General features: G+C 46.5%; 1 protein-coding gene across 1 annotated transcript in view; it reads left to right on the top strand.

Moving 5' to 3' along the window:
* Positions 1-8,194: 8,194 nt before the first annotated feature.
* Positions 8,195-21,015, top strand: part of Vipr2 (vasoactive intestinal peptide receptor 2) — a 79,784-nt gene continuing 66,963 nt past the window's right edge. The window contains exons 1-2 of the mRNA XM_048437801.3: positions 8,195-8,359; positions 10,390-10,489. Of these exons, the coding sequence (XP_048293758.1) occupies positions 8,312-8,359; positions 10,390-10,489 (148 nt within the window). The 5' untranslated portion in view covers positions 8,195-8,311. The remainder of the gene's footprint in view (positions 8,360-10,389; positions 10,490-21,015) is intronic.

Here is a 21,015-nt window from a genome sequence, read left to right as displayed (position 1 = left end):
AGGTCACATTGGCCTTGGGACGCTTTAATTTCACTTACTGAACTCTGCTTATAGCCTGAAATTGGAGGTTTACTACAAGTTGATTCATCCTTTGGTGTTTTATACACTTTGATAATGAAATAAATTATCAAATAAATAAATTTATTTGATAAATTATCAAGAAAATAAATCAATATCTTTTTATTCCACTAGAAAAACAGGGTGGACAATATCTGGTGGACAAGGTACAGGCTGATGTATGTGGAGGCCCACTTAGGGGCCAGCTACACTGAATTAGCTACCCCTGGTATTCTCATTCTGTCCTGGAGTGGAGAGAGATCTTAGCATCTTTGGACTCTGATTCCAAATTCAAATCATATTCTTCAAAGAAGAAAACATCAACCACCAGGAGACAATCACTATACTGTGACAAATGCCATCTGTTCACTTGGATTGTTGGGGACATTTAAAGAGTCCTCAGCATCAGTGTGGTGTTTACACTGGAACAAGATGCAACCTTTGACAAAAGCAGGAATCTGCTTCTGCTGTCACAGTTCCCCAAGTTCTCTTCACACGTGCTCTGTTCATGCTTAGGGACACTCAGATGCTGGTGGTCTCCATTATGGACACCCAGATGTTGGTGGTCTCCGTTAGGGACACTCAGATGTTGGTGGTCTCCGTTAGGGACACTCAGATGTTGGTGGTCTCCGTTAGGGACACTCAGATGTTGGTGGTCTCCGTTAGGGACACTCAGATGTTGGTGGTCTCCGTTAGGGACACTCAGATGTTGGCGGTCTCCGTTAAGGACACTCAGATGTTGGCAGTCTCTGTTAGGGACACTCGGATGTTGGTGGTCTCCGTTATGGACACTCAGATGTTGGTGGTCTCTGTTAAGGACACTCAGATGGTGGTGGTCTCCGTTAAGGACACTCAGATGTTGGCAGTCTCCGTTAGGGACACTGAGATGTTGGCAGTCTCCGTTAGGGACACTGAGATGCTGGCGGTCTCCATTAGGGACACTCAGATGTTGGTGGTCTCCATTAGGGCACTCAGATGTTGGTGGTCTCCATTAGGGACACTCAGATGTTGGTGGTCTCCGTTAGGGACACTCAGATGTTGGTGGTCTCCATTAGGGACACTCAGATGTTGGTGGTCTCCATTAGGGACACTGAGATGCTGGTGGTCTCTGTTAGGAACATTAAGATGTTGGTGGTCTCCATTAGGGACACTCAGATGTTGGTGGTCTTCATTAGGGGCACTGAGATGCTGGTGGTCTCCATTAGGGACACTCAGATGTTGGTGGTCTCCATTAGGGACACTCAGATGGTAGTGATCCCTGTTAGGGACGCTCAGATGTTAGTGTCTCCGTGAGCTCTAAACTCGATGAAATGATGAGGATCCAGAGCCCATTATAAAGTCATCCAAAAGCCCTGGACAAGAAAGACATCATTAAGTCAACCAAACTCAGATCCACACTTTCTCTTAGATGGCAAAACAAATTGTCTTTCTGATAAACTCCCTGACACCTATAGACAGCAGAGAAAATAAGAAAAGAAAAAATTGGATTATAGTATCGGAGTTTGCTTTTTAGCTCCCTCCTCTGGTTTTCTTCCCGTTCTTCCCTTCCCATGCTTGGTGACCCACCTTTTTGGCTCAGACAGCAACTTCGCTGTGTGGAGACCAACAGCAGAATGTGGCTGCTGTGGGGAGGAAGACAGGCCACAGTGATCAGCTAAGCGTCCTCGATGATAGGAAAGACACTTATCAGCAGAAATGTGGCAGTCCCGTAGGCCAGTCCCGCTTCATGCTCTTCAGTTAGAGAGCATCAAAGCGGAGCACGCAGCTGTAACATCCACTCAGAAAGCTTCGTGTTAAAGCACAATGGTATTTTACTTACTATCTGTACATCTAACTGTCTGGCTAGTTGAACTTATTAGAGGAAAGCCACAAGAAGGCTTGTTTGCTTGCCCTGTGATCCTGTGTAGATACTGGTTTCCTCAGCAGAGGGTACACTTGCTAAAGAACAAGCATTGGGCTCTGCTTTCATGGCCAAGCACAGCACCCAGAACACACGAGGTGCTGCATAAATACTTGCTTTTGATTGACTGATCTATAGGCCATTCTGTCTTTCTGAATGATCATCGAGGAACAGGCCAGGGAGCAAAGATGCTGCTGCTCATTAATATTCCAGCCACTATCTCCACACCCAAGCTCTACTCAGGCACCTCGGGAACAGGGAAATAAATGTACATCATGGACTCTCAGTAAGTTTGCAAATTCATGATGGCCTGTGAACCTGAAACAATACAAGAGCTCTATGCAAATCCACACACCAAAGGCAGAAGCAGAAACACCACAGTCTTCTGCTGGCTTCTTGATATGCTCTGGTACAGTGATTTTCAAGTGTGAAACTATATGATTAAGCATAGTGGCACACATTTATAATCCCAGTGCTCAGGAGATGGAGGAAGACAGATGAAAAATTCACAGTCAGTCTTAACTATCGTAGGATGGAGTTTGAGGTCAACCAGGCTACACGAGACTGCCTTAAAAAACAAACACTAACAACTCTAACAATAACAAAACAACACACAGATGTATAGAAGGTATCATGCAATGGCTAAAACATAGGAGAAGGAGCCCCTGGATTCTGGAACGTGCTAAATCTTCATATAGAGTATGCCTCTTCTGGCGTGTGTGTAGGAAAAACCTAGCATTAAGAACTGTGCTATTTAATCTGTGTAACATATGCTTCAATTCCAAATTTTGAAGAGCAATGGTATTTTTTAGTACAGACAATTACACAATTGATTTGAGCCTGAACCAGTGCCCATGAGCTCAGATCTGGCTACACGAGGAGGCTGTAGGGAGCTGCAGCCATGACACATTTCCACCCCAGTCCTACCCCTGATTAATGGAGTTCAAGCTGTCTTCCCCTCTATTACTTTGAGAAGAAAATTTACCATCTGATATATTTTTCAATAAAAACTTCTCACTGGTGGATTATATGAACTTGAAAATTAAGTTTTCCTTCCAGTGTTCTCTCACACACTCATTTGAACCCTCTTCCCATCCTTGCTCCGTGTTCAAAGAGTACTCTGAGTTCCTTGTTCTTTGTACAAGAAGTGCTCCATGTCATTGAAACTGGAATGCCCCCAAGCCTTAATAAAAAACACCTGCAAAACGATGAAGAATAAAATTTTCTTCCATTTTAATTCAAGGTGGGAACATGTGGTGGTGAAGGTCAGTAGTGAGCGTGGAGATGTGTGGTAAAGGTCAGTAGTGAGCATGGAGATGTGTGGTAAAGGTCAGTAGTCAGCGTGCACATGTGTGGTAAAGGTCAGTAGTCAGCATGGACATGTGTAGTGAAGGTCGGTAGTCAGCATGGGAATGTGTGGTGAAGATCGGTAGTCAGTGTGGGAATTTGTGGTGGTGAAAGTTAGTAGTTAGCGTGGACATGTGTAGTGAAGGTCAGTAGTTAGTGTGGGAATGTGTGGTGGTGAAGGTCGGTAGTCAGCGTGGACATGTGTGGTAAAGGTCGGTAGTCAGCATGAGAATGTGGTGAAGGTCGGTAGTCAGTGTGGTCATGTGTGGTGAAGGTTGGTAGTCAGCGTGGACATGTGTGGTGAAGGTCGGTAGTCAGCATGGACATGTGTGGTGAAGGTCAGTAGTCAGTGTGGGAATGTGTGGTGGTGAAGGTCAGTAGTCAGCGTGGTCATGTGTGATGGTGAAGGTCAGTAGTCAGCGTGGACATGTGTGGTGGTGAAGGTCAGTAGTCAGCGTGGACATGTGTGGTGGTGAAGGTCGGTAGTCAGCGTGGACATGTGTGGTGAAGGTCAGTAGTCAATGCAGTTGGATTGAGGAAGATGCAGACAGCTGGCAGGCATCATGCCCGGCTTTGTCGTGTGTTTTGGAGAAGAGTTTGAACCTGGAACTAAGTGGGAAGACCCACTGTCAGTGTGTGTGATACCATTAGTTAGTTGGAGCCCAAATGAACCAAAGAGTCAAAGAAAAGATGAATTCTTGCTTTCTCTTTAGAAACAGCATCCCCTTCCCTGGGCATCAGAACTCCAGGCTCTTGAGAATCTAGACTCTGGGACCCACCAGCTCTCAATACTTTGCCTGATCTAAGAATTGCACCATATGCTTCACTGGATCTGAGCCTTCAGACCTGAATGGAGCCATGCTACCAGCTTCCCCACTTCTCCAGCTTATAGATAGCTTGGTCGCGATGCTGCATAACCTCCATACTCAAGTGAGATGAAGCCTTAGAGGCTTGCTCTCTCTTCCTGGTTCTGTCCCCACAAGTACTCTGACTATGAAGAAAGGACTGGCCTCAGACTCTGAAAAGGTATTCGTGCTCACCACACATGTATTAATAGATTGATTAGCTTAATTAGAAAGAAATTATAAGAGGAGCTAAAATGAAAGAAAATATATCTTCATAGGTACCATGAGCTGTTCCCCTCCTAGAACTGACCCTGAGTGGGCCAGAGAGGTGAAACAGCCATGAAAACAGGCTCCACTCACTGACTTTCCCTAGAAAAACAGGCACAAAGGCTTGCCTTTCAAATTTATGCAATAAAATAAATTATAAGGGTATTTTCCTTCAGCTTTGACAGAATAGTAGGTAAAACTCTCTTACGATTTTATCTTCAAGACCCATAACCAATATGAAAATATATAAATCTTACACTTTAAACAAGAATTTTGTTCGCTTTGCTGGATGTTAAGGAAGCCAGGATGAGCCACCAACCCACCATCTAATACATTTTGCAAAGGAGGATTGCGCTTTACAAATCGGTATTGTATTGTTTTCCCACTCTGCCCGTGAGAGGTGCAGAACCCTGGAGATGGCTGTGGTTGCACCTCCTAATGGGTCATGTGTCTTTCATAACCCCCCCTCCAGGCACAGCAAAGAGATTCAGTTTATGTACTCCCCTGAAATTGCGCCCTCATTACAGGGCGGTGCGCGAGAGAAGCACTGAGAAAGAATTTCATTTTGTCAAAGACAAATAGCGCCGAAACAATCATTTTCATTCTTTCTTGTTGTTGAAGATTTTAGTTGAACACAAAGCCCCTGTAGATAAGAAAGCAGAGCAAGAGTCAGCGGATGTTAGTGGGTGTCACCTGCCATTTCCTGAGGAGCCTCTTTTTATGTGTTCATATAGGCTTCTAATGTTTCTGATAAGTTTCACTGACTCAGCTCCATGTGGCAAAGTACTTGGAGAGTGCTAGCAGATCACGAAGGATCTGGGTCCTGAGCTTCGGCCATTATAGTTGAGACTAAACTTCACAGGCAAGAAAGGAAGAAATCAGTGACCACATCCTAAGAGACCAAGAGGGTTAATTAAAGTGGTATATGAAACGTACTGCCCCAAATGCCGCTTTGGGGTATAAGAAATATCTGTGATAATAAGGACTGAAAGCCCGTGGCTTAGTCTGGAGATCAGTGCACCCACCAAGACGCCAGGAAACGGCCCAGCATCCAAGAGGATGTCAGTGTGGAAGGGATATGGTGTCCAGACATCATTAGGTGGAGATGCTGAGGGGAGTGATCAGAGTGGGTCTGAGGGGTGCTGGAGGTCACAGCCCAAGGCTGAGACTCAGGTTCAGATCCTGGCTCTGAATGGTGTGAGGTCCCAACATAGACCTAAGCAGTCTCACCCATAGGCACAAGGAGGCCTCTGGACCAGACTTTTTCTTTTAGGCCACCAATCAGCTCCCAGATCATGACATGGAGACTGATAACTCTGAATGCTTAGCCTAGCTTAGGCACAGTTCTGGCTAGTTCTTTTAAATTAACCTCTTTCTCTTTATCTACCTCTTGTCTCAGGGCTTACTACCTTTCTTACTTCTGCTTCTCTGCGTCTGTCTGGTATCTACTTGGTCTCTTCTTTCACTCTTCCTTCTTTTCTTCTTCCTGGAGCCTAGATTTCTCCTCCTATTTATTCTCTCCGTCCACCAGCCTCGCCTATCCTTTCTCTGCCTAGCTATTGGCCATTCAGTTTTTTATTAGACCAATCAGGTGCCTTTTATAAATAGGCGAGATGGAAAAGATGCAACATCTTTACATAATTCAACACACATCCTTACATCATTAAACAACCGCAGCATAAACAGGGGTACCACATTCACACAGTTAGATGGATACTCTGCAGCATAAACAGATGTAACACATCTCTGCCCAGTTAATATTTCACGACAGGCCTCTCTCTTTCTGCTTACCCAAATGGGGGTGGCTTGGTAGGAAGAGTGGAGAGACCTTGAAATATTGAGAAAAGTCTCACTGACAAACCCAGCCTCATCTTTTATTAGCACTAGGATGTAACTGGATGTTTTTCTCCTGCTTCCGCAAATAATCACTCTGAGGTTTAATATGAATTACAAACTGTTTGGCCTATTAGCTCAAGCTTATTATTAACTAGTTCAACCCATTTCTATTAGTCTATATTTTACCCTGAGGCTCATAGCTTGTTACTTCATATCTTGCTTCTGCAGCGGCTGCTGGAATCCCCTGACTCTTCCTTCTCCCTGTATTCAGTTTGGCTTTCCCACTTAGCTATATTCTGCCCTGCCATAGGCCAAATCAGCTTTATTCATCAACCAATAAAAGCAACACATATTCTCAGTGTACAGAAGGGCATTCCACGTTAGTGGAACTTCAGACAAAGCAGAAGAGCAGGTTAGGGAGCCCCTATGAGTGTCCTTCCTGAGGGTGAGCCAATGGTTCTAGACAGCAATGACTCTACTCCCTGAGAGTCCCTTTTCTGAGCTGCCACAATGCTGACCACTGGGTGTCATGCTCTATCTGAGGAACCTTTCCCTTCACTGGTGACCAGTCTCTTTGGGACTTCCCTCCTCTAGGATGCCCCCAGGAAGGGCAAGGCCTTCTTGTTTCCCCTGCCTGTATCTCACTGTCAGAACTGTGGCTTCAGGTCATCACAGTCTCTGTTGCTGTGGCTGAAGCCCTGTGAGGAGAAACCCTGGCATCTCACCTATTGTTGACGGAGAATATCCAGCGGTGATTTTAGCGTGCAGGCCCTCACAACTCTCCTAGTTCTTACTGTGACCCTCTGGGGTGAAGGGCAGGGGTCATTGTTGTGACTTACAAATGTGCAGGTGGATCAGGTTCACTGACTGGAATAACGGTGTTTGTGAGGTGAGCCAGAGCCCCAGCTCCCAGACCTCAGCCTGAAGACTTAATGTCCAGACCTTCTCCTCTGTTAGGATTCCCCGATGAATAGACACTGACAGATGCACAGGCCACGGAAGACACACAACAGACAGAAACTTAGGTCCTCAGGTACATGGGGCTCTGGTGTCATAGAGCACGTGATAAAGTCAATGAGGAGAAAGCTAGTGGCCAGAGAGACACCCAAAAGTGCGAAAGGTGCATTTTCTATCATTTTTTCCATCTAACTTTGGGTTTAAAGTTACATCTGAACAAGAGGTTTAAAACTTGCCAGCTTTACTCCAGCTAGTGCTGTTATCTGCTGGGGACTTTCTACTCTTCACTAGACTGACCTGTTGAGAGCAAGCCGCAGGTGAGCAGCGGCAGTGTTCCCACAGGTCTGGGGTTCAGAGGGCCACAGTGGGACCCCGAGGGTCTGGGCAGAACTTCTGGCGCCAGTGGGCAGACCCACTTTTGTCTTGCTGAAGCTCCTGCTTTCTGTTCAGCCCGGCCTTGAACTCTCCAGGGGAAAGCACACAAGAGTTTCCTTCTGTCTCTTCACTCACACGAAGCATCCCTACCATGGGCGGTCAGCTGCTTGCTAGGGTTCCTCCTTGAGCTGCATGCAGATTTCCCATTTTCATAGGGAGTCAGTGTGCCTCCCTGGCGCTCAGGCTCCCTTAACTGAGCTTGGGCGATGTCCTTCGTGCCTTGGGCATGTGCTTACCTGAGTCTCCAGCCCTCCAAAGGCGTGGGCAAGGCAGCCCACAGTGGGGTCACAAAGAAGGAAGGCAGTGTAGCAAGACTAGCAAGGGGAGCCCGGCAGAAAGGGGCGCGATAGAACAGGGTAGACACGGGGAGTACCCCGGTCAGGAGGGGCTTGGGGTGAGGCTCAGGGCCCAGCACTGCAGGGAGGAGTGCGGGTGGAGGGAGGAACGCTTGGACGGAGACCTGGTGGATGAATGCCAGGGAGAGGCTCTGCCTAAAGGAGAAGGGGCGCAAGGCGGGGACTGGGCTGAGGGGCGGGGCTGGGACTTGCAGCCTGGAAGGCGGAGAGGGCGTTAGGCGCGAGACTGAGGAAATCTGTGCTGGGAGGCCCCGAGGTGGGGCCGTGACTTCTGAGGGCGCTCACCACCGAGGCGGAGCACTGAGCCCAAGATGAGGGCGTCGGTGCTGCTTACCTGCTTCTGCTGGCTGCTGGTGCCGGTGAGTGAACCCGCGTCCCCTTCCCGGAGAGGTGCGTCCTGCAGTGGACCGCTGGACTCACCTCCTGAGTCCCAGCAAGAGTGGGTAGAGCATGGAGCGGGGACTGGATCCAGAGCAGAATGCACTGGACCCCAGGCGCCCTACTGAAGCCTTACCTAACCCTTGGCTTGCTGGACTCATTGGCACTTTTCCTATTTCCACCGCCGTCACGGGTTCGCCAGAAGTGGGGGCCCAGGTTCTCCTCGACTCCCGGGGACGATCTGGATTCTGGTCTGACTGTGCGCTTGGAGTTGGGAATATCCCTAGCACCCTGCAAGAAGAGTGGCTGCTTCCCCGGGCCACCTGCTCTGGCTTCGCTTCCGAGGGAAACTGCAGTTGCTCTGTGGTTAAATATTTCTCTTTCCATCTCCTGGTCCTTGTGTTTGTTTAGTATGTGACAAAGGGAACGTGGTGTGACTAAGAAAGTTTCCTTTTGGAAATACTCGTTTTGTTTTTTCTAAGAAAGCCAAAGGAACCCCTGAACTGATGTTTGCTACATGGGTTACAGTGGTTTTATATAGTTCTCCGGAACTCTACCCTTTATTTGAAAAAAAAAATTAAGAAAGAAAAAAGGGTGTGAGCCTTATTCCTTGCTTTTCCCTCCCTGCACTGAGAACTGTGTCCCTGTACAAGGTTTCCACACTTGGGCCTCCAGGCTGAGGGAGCCGACTAAGCGAGTGCAGCAAGAGGGGAGGGATTGTTCAAGGAAAGCCCTCCGTCATTGTTGATGAAAATTCAATTTTCTGGAGTGCATTTTCTCCACCCCCACTGACAGCTGAAGGTAGCTTCACGAGGATGGTGGGGAAGCCTTGAGACTCCATCCGCTTTAATCTCTCAGATGTCCCACATTTTCCATTGCTCTCTCTGTTCCAGGAATATCAGGGATTGGGGTGCTTTTAGTACCTTAATTGATCACTTCATCAGTTCTGAAATTTAGATCCATGTGCTGCTTGGCATCAGGGATCTTATAGTCTGGTGGTTTTGTAGTAATGAGTTGATAAAACTAAGGCATCTCAGGTGATCTTTAAGTGAAGGGAATGTGGCAGAAAAATTCTACATTGTGTTTCATCCTTTGAGTTTGTCAGGAAATGGTATTCCTTGTTGAAGTCCTAGCTTGCCCATATCAACAGTAGTATAACCAAACACCGGTAGCCATACCCAACTGAGCATGGTTTCTTTTCATTACTGTCTTATAAAAGCAAGTTTTTGTGAAGACGGAGAAACTGAGACATAGAGAGACAAAGTTCTGAGACCAAGTGCTCCATAAGCATCCCAGCTTAGAGGACACAGGTCAGAGAAGTCTGTCTCCTCTTTACCCTCTCGTTGGTGGCCAGCCTTGGAGTCTGCTTCTGCCATGTCTAAGGACCCTAGGAAAGCTTTGCCAGAAACCTCCCGTGGCTCCTGGGGATGAATGCGGTTCTCGCAGCTCCAACTCTTTCTTCTAATGCCTTTTATTTTTAAAAGTAGGTGTTTCACACCAAACCATAATGATAACAAGGTCATCTTTACTCGTAGGTTAAGTTTCTAGTATGTCCTGAAGCTTGTGAAAATTCACTTAGACTATTCTGACTCTAGGGTGATCAAAGAGGGGCTCCTCGGGTGCACAGTTGCTCTGTGCATCCGCAGTCACTGAGAGTTAACTTGCTGTACTTCAGCAGACCGCAGGCTACGAAATGGGAGCTCCTCAGTTCTGAGAGAGTCAGAATTTCTACAGCCCAATCGCTCTTAAGTTAGTAATAACAACATATGCTATAGAATGCCAGTTTGTTTTCCTACTCAGGAAAAGTATTCGACTGAATTTTAGGTTTGTTTTACAAAATAGATAGTAAAGCTTTTAAAAAAAAACACACCAGGAAAATGAAAATGACTACTTTAAAATGAATGCCAGCTTGAAAGAAATTTAGAACTGTGAGGTTTTGGGTCTTCTTGTAGATTTTTGCTTCACCCCTCTTGTGTAATTTTTAATTATTCTGTTTCTTTAACTTGAACAGGTGAGCAGCATCCATCCAGAATGTCGCTTTCATCTGGAAATACAGGAAGAAGAAACAAAATGTGTAGAGCTTCTGAACAGCCAGACAGAAAAGCAAAGAGGTGGGTTTCAGGAATAAGTCTGGGCTGCGGGTGGAAGGTCCTCCCTAACTGGGAGGTTGGAGTTTACCTACCTTAAAGACAGGTACACTTGCTGCTGTTCTGGTGAGTCGCCAGCAAAATTCCTGCAGCATTGTATCAGTGTGGATTTCACCAAACCTTTTGAAAGAAAACCTCAATTCTTAACACCAACAGTTCCCATGGCTTGAGGAGGCAGCAGTTACTAATGTAATGTTATGGCTCTATCATGCTCCGCAAAGGCAGCTTTGGTTCCCAGGGAATCACAGCACATATCTGAATTCTTGGTTTTAAAATATTAACTATCCTTACTGTTGGTTCGACTGAGAATGTTCGAAACTTGTCAGAAGCCAGCAGGAAAATGGGATGTCAGTTTTCTGAAGACACACCTATTTTAAACACTGTGTGTTTCTCAAGTTTGTCCTCTGAGTAGAACAGAAAGTTTCTGGGACACCAGGCCTTTGATGTACTCCCATTCCATGTTCACAGTCCAAAATGGCTGTGGGTACAGCCCAGGTATCAGCACCACAACCTTTTGTCCTGGATCACTCTACTCTAGAGTCACGTGTACAACCTCTTCAAGAAAGAACTTTAAATCAAGGTGAGATTGTTACAGTAACCTGCTGTTTGCTAGCAGGCCTAGGTCCTAGACTGCACTCTGAACCTCTTACTGTGTTACAAAACACAGTTACAGCTATGTAACTAATGTGAAATTTCTAGTAGTCACATTTAAATAAGTCCTTAAAAAGTGAGATTAATTTTTATAGCATATTTTATATTCATCTAAATGTACCTAACTATCATTTGACTTTAAATAATTAGATATTGTAGCTTCTACATTCTTTCTTTGTATTAAGTATTATAGCATAATGCATTTTTTAATGTTATTAGCACCTCACCTTTTGGAACACTTTTCAAACCAGTACTCCCACACCAGTCAGAAAGACTATAAATAGCCACCCTTTCTTTGCCTGCCTTAGACCCCTGTTACCTCACTTGAAAGTTAAGGCTCTAGCTCCAGGCTTCCTTTAAAGACCTGTGATTTTACAGCACACATGTGGTTCTGAAGGCCACATTCCCCCAAAATGTCAAGTTGACCTCAGTCCATTGATGAAAATATAGACAAATATACAATCAGTTCCACTGCCCCCAGGAAGGGCTAGCACTAAAGAACTGACTTCAGGTGAGACAAAGGGGTCAGCTTTGTGGCCACTGAGGCTGGCTCTGTTCAGTACAAATTCAGAGTTCAGGAAAACAGTCCTATGGCAAAGTTCACACACACACACACACACACACACACACACACACACACCAGCAACAATAACAATAACAAGAAGAAAAGAGGGAAATAAGATTAGATCTGAAGCTGGTAAGATAGACGAGTCGTTAAGAGCACTCTCTGTGTTCCCACCACCCATGGCATCACAAACATTGGTAACTGCAGTTCCAAGGGGTCCAGTGTCCTCTTTAGGACTTCATAGGTTCCTGCATACGTGCAGTATATGCTAATACACTTAAAATAGAAACCAATAGTTTTTAAAAGAGTAAAATTTAAATAAGACTTTCATGGGAGCTGGGCAGAGCTCTGTGGCTGCAGAGACACAAGCTGCTGGTGTCTGAGCTCCTAGGCTGGAGACTCCTGCTGGCTGCTTCTCTCAAGGACAGCACCTGAGACAAGCTTCCTGGGTTGTCCCCAGAGGGCAATCTGTATGAACAGCCTGGGTGGAGTCTGTGAAAACTGCCCGGCTTTCTTTGGTGCTTGGCTGGCGTGACCAGGGAGAACAAGTCTGTAGGATTCCTCCCTTGTTTGGTGTATAGAGAAACTTCATGGGTTTTCTTGCAAAAACGGATGCCTACTTGGACATTTTATATTGAGGGCTTCTATTTTCATTATTAGCTTACAGAAAAAAAAATCTGTGTATCTGATTTATCCACCTTTCTATTTTGCAAAACCTTCTTGGTCATTGACCAGCCACCTGCAGGAAAGCAGAGCTGACGGTCAGCCCATCACTGTGCAGCTTTCAGAAGAGACAGCCTGCGTCCCCAGTTCTGAGTCTGCTCTCTGAAATATGCAGGGTTTCAATGTCAAGAATATAAATAGCAGTAGGTTGCCAGGATGACGATGCTGTGGGCAATGGGAGCCAGAGGCTGTGTGGAGCCAGAGCCGAGGGGGCACTTCTGGTGGGACGAGGCTACAGGACGTAGCCTCATGAAGTCGGAAGGGACGCTGCTGAGTTCCTTGCATCCGTGAGAGCTGCTTTCATATTCTGCACCAGTGTGGCATTGCTGTAAAAGAACGTCAGAAGTTAGGAATAAAGCACTTCAATGCTAGTAAAATAATTTCCTGCAGTCCTGACACGGAACTCTTCCATTTTACTATATGATGAATAAGAAAACAGAACAAAAGGGTGTAACAAATCTCTACGAAACTTGTCAATCCTAAAACGGATTGTACTAAGGACTCGGAAAGCTATGGGGCTATTTGGAGTTCTATATTCCAATTTTGATTAATTGCTAAGACAAATTTAATCTTGACAGTGTGCAGGTATGGGGCCTAAGGTCACGGGTGGTTGAGGAGAGAGGAATGTTCTCCAGGAAGTCAGTATAAGAACCCATATCACCCCATATCTACATCTGTGGCCATCTAGGGCTTAACAGAACAAAAGTTAGACTATATGCCTTCACCAAAGAAATTGTGATGGTTATAGTCAGCTTAGAACCAGGTCAAGGAAGGTGCTGCTCAGTGGGCCTTGGTTTGTTTTAAACATGCAGTCTTGGACTTGTAGGAGGAACTGTGCAGGTCTTGAGGTTATTTTCTGCTGGCAAGCTGACTGACAGTAGCCAGCCACAGCTTCATAATAATAACAGATATTGGGCCAGCAACAGATGTTTCTGCTTCTCCCACAGTGCACAACTTCACATTCACAAGGGTTCCTACACACCTCTGAAACCTCTCAGAGCCAAGGCCTATGCATCTGGGTCGTAGCCCCACCCTAGGAATCCCCACCTTCCACAGACGGTTGTTAGAATCCCAGACAGTTGAGCACCTAATGGGACGGTGTTTTAATTGCCACGCTGCTCAGAGAAATACAGTCTCTGGTGCCCAGTGCTGTTTATGTCTGACATCCTCAGAAAGAAGTGGACATGAGCAGGCAGTGTCTACTCAGAAGGTGCCCATGGAGGGCTTAAGCAGCCCACACAGGAGAACCCTCAACAAATTGAGACACCTTTTCATTATCCAGGCATAGTGACCACGGCACTGATGATTAGTCCTTCTACCCTATTGTTCTTGAGGGAGAGAAAAAGAGAACATATCTGTGTCCTGGTACATCCACCAAATCTTACACCGTGCCTTTAAAAATATTTCAACTAGCTTTTGCTGAAGGAATCCATGAACATTTTTACAATAGAAATGAGTATTAGCAATTAATGACTATGTACACAGAATAATACTGTTAAAGTATGTACATGTTAAAATATGAGAAGCGTGTCCATGCCCGTTCTCCCTGGCCTTGTGAGACTGACAGAGCCGAGCCTGTGCACAGCGCCCTCGAAAGCCAGCCATGCTTGCTTTGGTCTGTGCTTTGATCTTCATTCTCTCGTTCAGTCTGGAGACTGTGTCAGCTTCACATTCGCCTTCAAATTTATAGAATATCTAGTACATTCCTTTGCTCCTTTCTATCGATTGAGCTTTTCGAGGAATGACAAAATTTTGCTATTAGAAATAGTACCCTGATATTCTTAGGAATAAAACATCTCACCAGCATTTGACTAACCTCAGGTCACTAATCTCATGACCTAGTAGTAAATAGCAAAGCCCACCGATGCGGTGCAGCTCTTCTTGGTCAGTGAGGATTGAACCATGAGGAGAAAACTTGAACCAAGAGGAAAACCAAACTGTGCGGTTCCACCAGGTGCTAAGGTCCAGGAAGGGCTTGTCACAGGTCTATCACAGTGGACAGGCACTGCAGGGCCCCAGTGATGTTGTTCAGAACAAGGGGCAGGGGGTTCCCACTCCTGTGGTACCTGAGATTTTCTCTGCTTGGTCATAGAGGAGGGGTCCTGGGCTTGCTACCAGAAGCCCAAGACGTCTGGGTCAGGATAGTGAGTTCGGGTAGGAGGGTTTTCTAGGCCCTAGACCCTGTACATTTACTGGTTCTGTTACAATCCATTGGTTGTTAGAGGAAGAGCATTTTCTAGAAGGACATTGCCTCATTCTTCACTGTCTGCTCAAAGATAGGAGTGCCACTTGACTTCCAAGTCCACTCCCAGACTTGAAGTCCTGTTTGGTTCCTTCATCTGTGTATTCAGACAAAGCTGCCTCTCAGATGAGGACTTCTGCCAGGTCACTACCACCTGCCTGCTGAAGTTAGTGTTTTCTTCTCTTGGACTGTGTTGGATTCTGAGGTTCCAGGCAGCGCCCTGTATTTTTCCCTCTAAGGTCTAGATCTGGCTTATCTTTCCATGTTGCTTCTTCCATTATGCCCCTGACATAAACCTCAGACTCCTGGGCACGGAGCAGCTGTGGTTTTTCTAGGTAGACACCTCACTAGACAGACACCACAAGAGATGACACAGATAATGCCCACAGTCTGTGCCACTCAGACACAGAAGTGTGTGCTGCCCAACCTTACCTGAGCGCCCTGCTTTCTGGAGGATGGAAACTGCTCGGAGAAGACCTGAGGGCAGCAGTAGGCCGCACGTTGTGGATAAGAATGCGATACATGCCTGCCATGAAGCTGTGCTGTACCCCGTGGGAACCCCCTAGGAGGTTCATCTGTAATTTAAAACACTCTGGGAAGATAAAAGTATGCACACATGGTTTCCTTCCACCAAAATGTACCAGGAGTTCCAAGGAAGGAGAGGGGGAATTTCTACCTGGGGCTTAGGCACTGACATGAGAGACTTGTGTGGGGCTCATCTCAGATGCAGGGAGTAAGGGGTGGGGGCAGTAGCAGCAGGCTAGGAGCATAAACATAGATGGGGAGAGGGCAGAATGGTATTGTAGCCCTGAGGGTGGAGATACACTCAGGGCATTGGAGAAACAGCATCTCAGGATGAGCTATATTTTAGGAGGCCCAGGGCATCCTTGAAAATGAAGAAACATGACAAGAAATAGCATTGCAGAGGAGAGATGAAGATGTTCCTTGTGGACACTGGTGGGCAAAAGTAACTCCCCAAAGCCGGTTCTACAGATCCGGAAGCAAGAGGCCAAACTCTAGAGACAAGAACAGAAAGGCCTGACGGCTGGAATGTGCACTGCCACCCTAAGGATGTTCCATGGAAGAAGGCTGCTTAAAGTTCAGGGAAATCTCCTTTTGTGGGAATGTCTAAGCCTGTTCCTACGCAGGAGCGCTGATGAAGGAAGAGGTGGAGGAGACCTGGCAGGGGCCATGCCCAGCAGGAGGCAGCAGGAAGTGATAGTACTCAGACTCTGCCCTGTAGGCAAACAGGGGTCAGGGTAAGCTGGAAAGGAAGGTTCCAGCTGCAGGGGTCATCTCCGGAGCATGCCAGTCCTTCATGACAAAGGCCAGAGCAGAACTAAGTAAGACTCAGAACTAGCCTTGAAGAGTGGGATCTGTTCCCAGACAGATAGGATGGGGTCACTGACTGCCAACCTTCCAGGGCCTAGGCACCCTGGAAAACATAGTCCTCTGGTTCTACATTGGTACAGTTCTGTCCTGGCTACAGCTGAATGGTATTATCATCCGTGAGGGGTTGGACTCACAGCTGCCTGGAGTATCCAGCACTTCGGTCTCCTTGCCTGGGTCAGTTCCAGCTTAGATGTGTCAGGCCCTACTAGTAGATATACTGGGATGGTCCTGATCATAAATCTGAGGGAGATTATCTCGCGATCCACTGGCAGGATTTCCCATGCCATTGATGTAGCCTCCAGATAGGATCTGCTGCTATGCAAAACGTCTCTCGACTCTGCCCAGCCTTAAACTCCCTGCGGTAACAGCAGGCCCTGGGCCACAGCCAACCTTGGGGAAAAGCTTCTGTAGTATTTTATGTGGGAGCAAATTATGACCTCAGCATAATTTAGCTTAGCAGCTTGGGTTGTTTCTGGTCTGAATCATGGTATAAACTTAGTTCAAGTTCCAGAGCCTGGTCCCCACCTTTAGAACCCATCTGAACCTCAGAATAAAGCAGCTGCTTTAGATTCAGAAGCCTGATGTGAGCTGACTCCCCTGTCACCCAGCAGCAGTGTCCTGGAAATGATTGTTTCCAGTCCTTGGTTGGTCGCTCATGCTAGTGAGTCAGAGGATCAACATTTTGCAAATTTTCAGCACGCACGTCGGTTTGTCAAACAGGTACCCACATTGTGTCCATATGATACCACATGAAGGTCCCAGGCTGCTTCAGGTAGAAGACAGTGTCCTGTGTTAAGGACTAGATTCTCACCCAGTTGTTAGGTGCCAGTGACTAAGCAGGTCTCCCCACATGGATTATAGTGACACTGGCTAGATTGTACTAATATTGGGAATTTATTGGATTTGGTAGAGTTCCCCCTCAAAAATAATATGTAGGTTCTCTGTCCAGATCCACATATTACTTAGCAAAAAGGTTTTGTTCACTTAGCAGCTTGGGTTGTTTCTGGGTCTGAATCAGGGTACAAACTTAGTTCAAGTTCCAGAACCTGGTCCCCACCTTTAGAGCCCATCTGAACCCCAGAATAAAGCTGCTGCTTTAGATTTAGAAGCCTGATGTGAGCTGACTCCCCAGTCACCCAGCAGCAGTGTCCTGGAAATGATGTTTCCAGTCCTTGGTTGGTCGCTAATCCTCCACCCTAGAGGTTGGGAATGAGATTCTTTCTGGCCACACCTTGGTTAGAATCTGAACATTTTACCTGATTTCTGTGCAGTATCCATGTGGCACTCCAAACACATGGATTGTAGATTAGGCCATTTCTCTTATACTGGGAGTGGTCCCATTTAGCAGCACACCCCAGACGAAGTCGGTAGATAGGAGCCATGTGCTGGCTAGCATCTGTTTCTGTGGATGGTTAGGTTCCTGACAGACCCTAAGCCTGTCCCATTAATAATCTTTTGAATAGCCCCCAGTGTACAATCATCTATACCCACATTAACAGTCTCCTGAGAGGAGCATGCATTCGAAAGAGTGTTCCGCTCTTTGGTCTCGACAGGCTATTGCTTTGGGTATTTCCCCTAAAGATTTCTTTGCTGTGCTTCCCTCCCAGTTCAGTTACTGTCATTATTCCTAATTGCGGCTTTCCTAAAATGGCATTTGGCAACATACCTAGATGAGCTAATGCATGGATGGAGTACTGATCTCACTGGCAATATTTTAAGAACAAATGAAACACCCTTAGAACAAAAGAAAAGGATGGAGGCTCTCACTTGCAGAACTCCTGTAACCGTGCTCTACCCTCGGAGTAGCTAACTGGAACTCTAGAGCACTCAGAAGAATTGTTAGTTAGCCACTTGAGGAGCCAGCATCTACAGAGAAAGCCAGCATATTACATTCACATTCCTAGGAGCTGCGAAATCCGGACCCAGGTGGTCCACATCCTGCTTCCTGTGAAGATTTATTTATTGCTCTGGAGACTTGTGTACAGTGAACATTAAGGCAGAAAGCCTTGGTTACAAACTGCCTGTCCGGACCTTGTGACTTTTCCTAGGGAAGATGTGAACAAGTGTAGTCACCCTGGATAGGGCACCAACAACAGGCAACAGAAGCCATCCCACCGAAGTCCAGCTTGATGAGCCATTAGGTTTATTAGGGTTCGTCATGGAGCATGAGCAGACCAGCAACACTGGAATTCCCTGTTCAGTTTTCAGGTAGCAACACCAAGAAATTGCTTACTGTTTGTATCACCATGGGAAGGGACTCCGTAAGTCTCTCCTTCACACAGGAGTGTTCAGACTTGGAGAAAAGTTTGCCCAGCAGTTTGGCAGCTTGTAAAGCAGCTGTCCAGAGGACACCCACATCTGTAACCATGCTGCTTGTTCAGGAGTTAATGCATTTGCTCTGCATGGTCAGCTCAGGTGGAGGGCACAAGTACCCCACTAACACTAGGCACCCAAAAGTGGTATTATTTAAGATTTCTGAGCTGCAAGCCAAAGTGAAATAATGATGAAAACATTTCTAAATGCCTGTGGGTCACACCTTAGTTGAGCCTGCAAGGCTCCAGGAGATGTAACTAGGCTGAGGGTAAATATTCCACACAGTTAGGATTTGGCCTCTACACTGTCAGCAGCCTGAGGGGTAGGCTAACCTAGGCCAACCCTATGGTCTTTGGGTCTGAGCAGTCAAGGGAGGAAGCAGCCGTCCTGACCCTGCATTGCTCCTCTTCACCAGGGTTTCTTCGGAAGACCACTGAGAATTTACTTTTTGTGAGCACAATGCCGAGAAACCAGCACCCTCCTTAAGACAACATAGTGTCTTTGTGAGGCCAACAAGCAGGAGTCTGAGGCAATTCAGGTCAAAATAGATTGGCATAGTTCAGAGGAGGACAAAACACTTGTGAAAATTATCTTTCCCAATTCAATTTCCAGTTCCATCCTGCTCTGTGCCTCTTCAGTTGATGACAGGCATAGAGGATCGGTAGGTTTGATGGCAAAAATGATGATTAGTTTTCCCGAAACTCTGCTGCTTTGAAATTGTAACCTCCTCGCTCACAGGCACTGGGGGACAGACAAAGGGCTGCACAAGTGCCCCTTGCACATGTGAGCGCCAGGAAGGTGCCCCTTGCACATGTGAGCGCCAGGAAGGTGCCCCTTGCACAGATGTGCCTAACAAAGGTGGACCTTGGACAGGTGTGTCTGCACAAGAGACCCCAGTAAATACCCTGCACAAGTGAGCTCCCAAGAAAGTGTGTCCTGGGCAGGTATGCCTCGCACAGGATCACTCTGGAAAGATGCCCCCCGCACAGAGGAGCCCCAAATCAGTGTACTACACACCATTGAGCTCCAGGAAGGTGAACCATAGAACAGGTAGAGCATACACAAATGGGCCCTAAGAAGATATGCCCTGCACAAGTGAGCAAACGTGAACATTGGTGGGTGTGTTAGTATGGGCTCTATTCCTGGGTTTTCTTACCGACAGGGCCTCAGAAGCAGTCAGCATTATCTGTTTTAGTATCTATTAATGGTTTGTACCTGAATTTGCTTTTTGCAGAAGAAATATGTTGATTTTCTACACACACTTTGTTGATTATGCTGATTCTTCACATATTCAACTTGTGTTCTCAGAATTATTCTTCAACCAGGAAAGAACTACAATTCCTTTTAAAAGGCAAGCCCGGACATTCGTTTTATCCCTCTTCTCTATTTAATTATTACATTTCCTATAAATTATTGCATAAACATAATGGATTCTAAGGACTTGAAAATGGGGATTTAACCGTTAAAATCAGACTATGGAATATCGTGCTGCCGATGAAAATAACCATATTCTACACACATAACATGACAAATGTGAGAACCTGGTCACATGGGAAGACAGTCAATGATATTCTTCCTTGTAAAACGAAGTCCTATGACCTCTCTCCATGTATGTATGTGTGAGATTGTGGTGATGAGTGGACCCATGGAGGACCCTAAGGGACAGACCCCTGAGCAGGGCTTAGGTAGGTCTGAGATTTCCCTCTGCACCCCTGTCTGCAGTTTATGAGTAGGTGGTACTGTGGAATGCTATATTCTTCTCCCTTATCTGGATAATATGGTGCCGGGAAGACACCGGGAGAAAGGAGGGTTGGACATGACAGCTGGATGTTGGGTACTTGTTGAGAGGAGAAAGCTATCTGGAAGCTTGCTTATGTGTTCCTCAAGGTTAAGTTGCCTCAGCAAGGTGGCCTGCAGGGCCATTGCAGCATTCAGTCTGTGGATAACACCGAGGCAGCTCCAGTGAGGGGGCTTCTGAGCAGGCAAATGCTAGGCTGCAGCATAGAGTAGCCACCGGGGCTTTTGGCTCAGCCGCTGCATGGCTGTATCATATGTAAAATGGGGGGTCCCTTTGATGAGTCTGAAGGACTTACAGGGTACTCTCCAGAGGATCTGCTCTTGGCTCTCCTCCTTGGATCATGACCTAGGAAGCCTGGCACATCCATAGAATCCAAGAGGAACTCTAATTCTGTGTCCTGCCAGATGGCTGTTCTGGCCACAGCAAATTCTGTGCAAGGAATTGCCAGGGTACAAGAAGTACTTTGTCTGGTTCCTCCTGAGGTAAGACAAAAGAAAAAAAAAAAACACTTTCTATAATAAAAACTTGACCTTATCTCATGTCTCCATCAAGAGCCAGTTGAACTGAGGTGCCATGACTGAGGCCCTCACCACTTTCCTTCTTATTAGTAAGTTGCAATGATTTCTCTCTCTTCTGTACCCTTCTTGTCTTCTCACATTAAGGCACTTGTGTATGCACAACCCCACTGCTCAGATGGGACACGTGCCCAAGGGAGAATGCTGAGGTGAGGTGCACGCTCCCCCCCCCCCCTCCATCTGCTACATCAGTATGTTTCCTAACTTCATTTTCAAGACTATTGTGGCCTG

The sequence above is a fragment of the Myodes glareolus genome, chromosome 11 (genome assembly GCF_982192425.1).
Source record: "Myodes glareolus chromosome 11, mMyoGla1.1, whole genome shotgun sequence".
Taxonomy (NCBI): domain Eukaryota; kingdom Metazoa; phylum Chordata; class Mammalia; order Rodentia; family Cricetidae; genus Myodes; species Myodes glareolus.
Note: the sequence above shows the minus strand (reverse complement) of the source record. Positions and strands in the feature narration are given on the sequence as shown.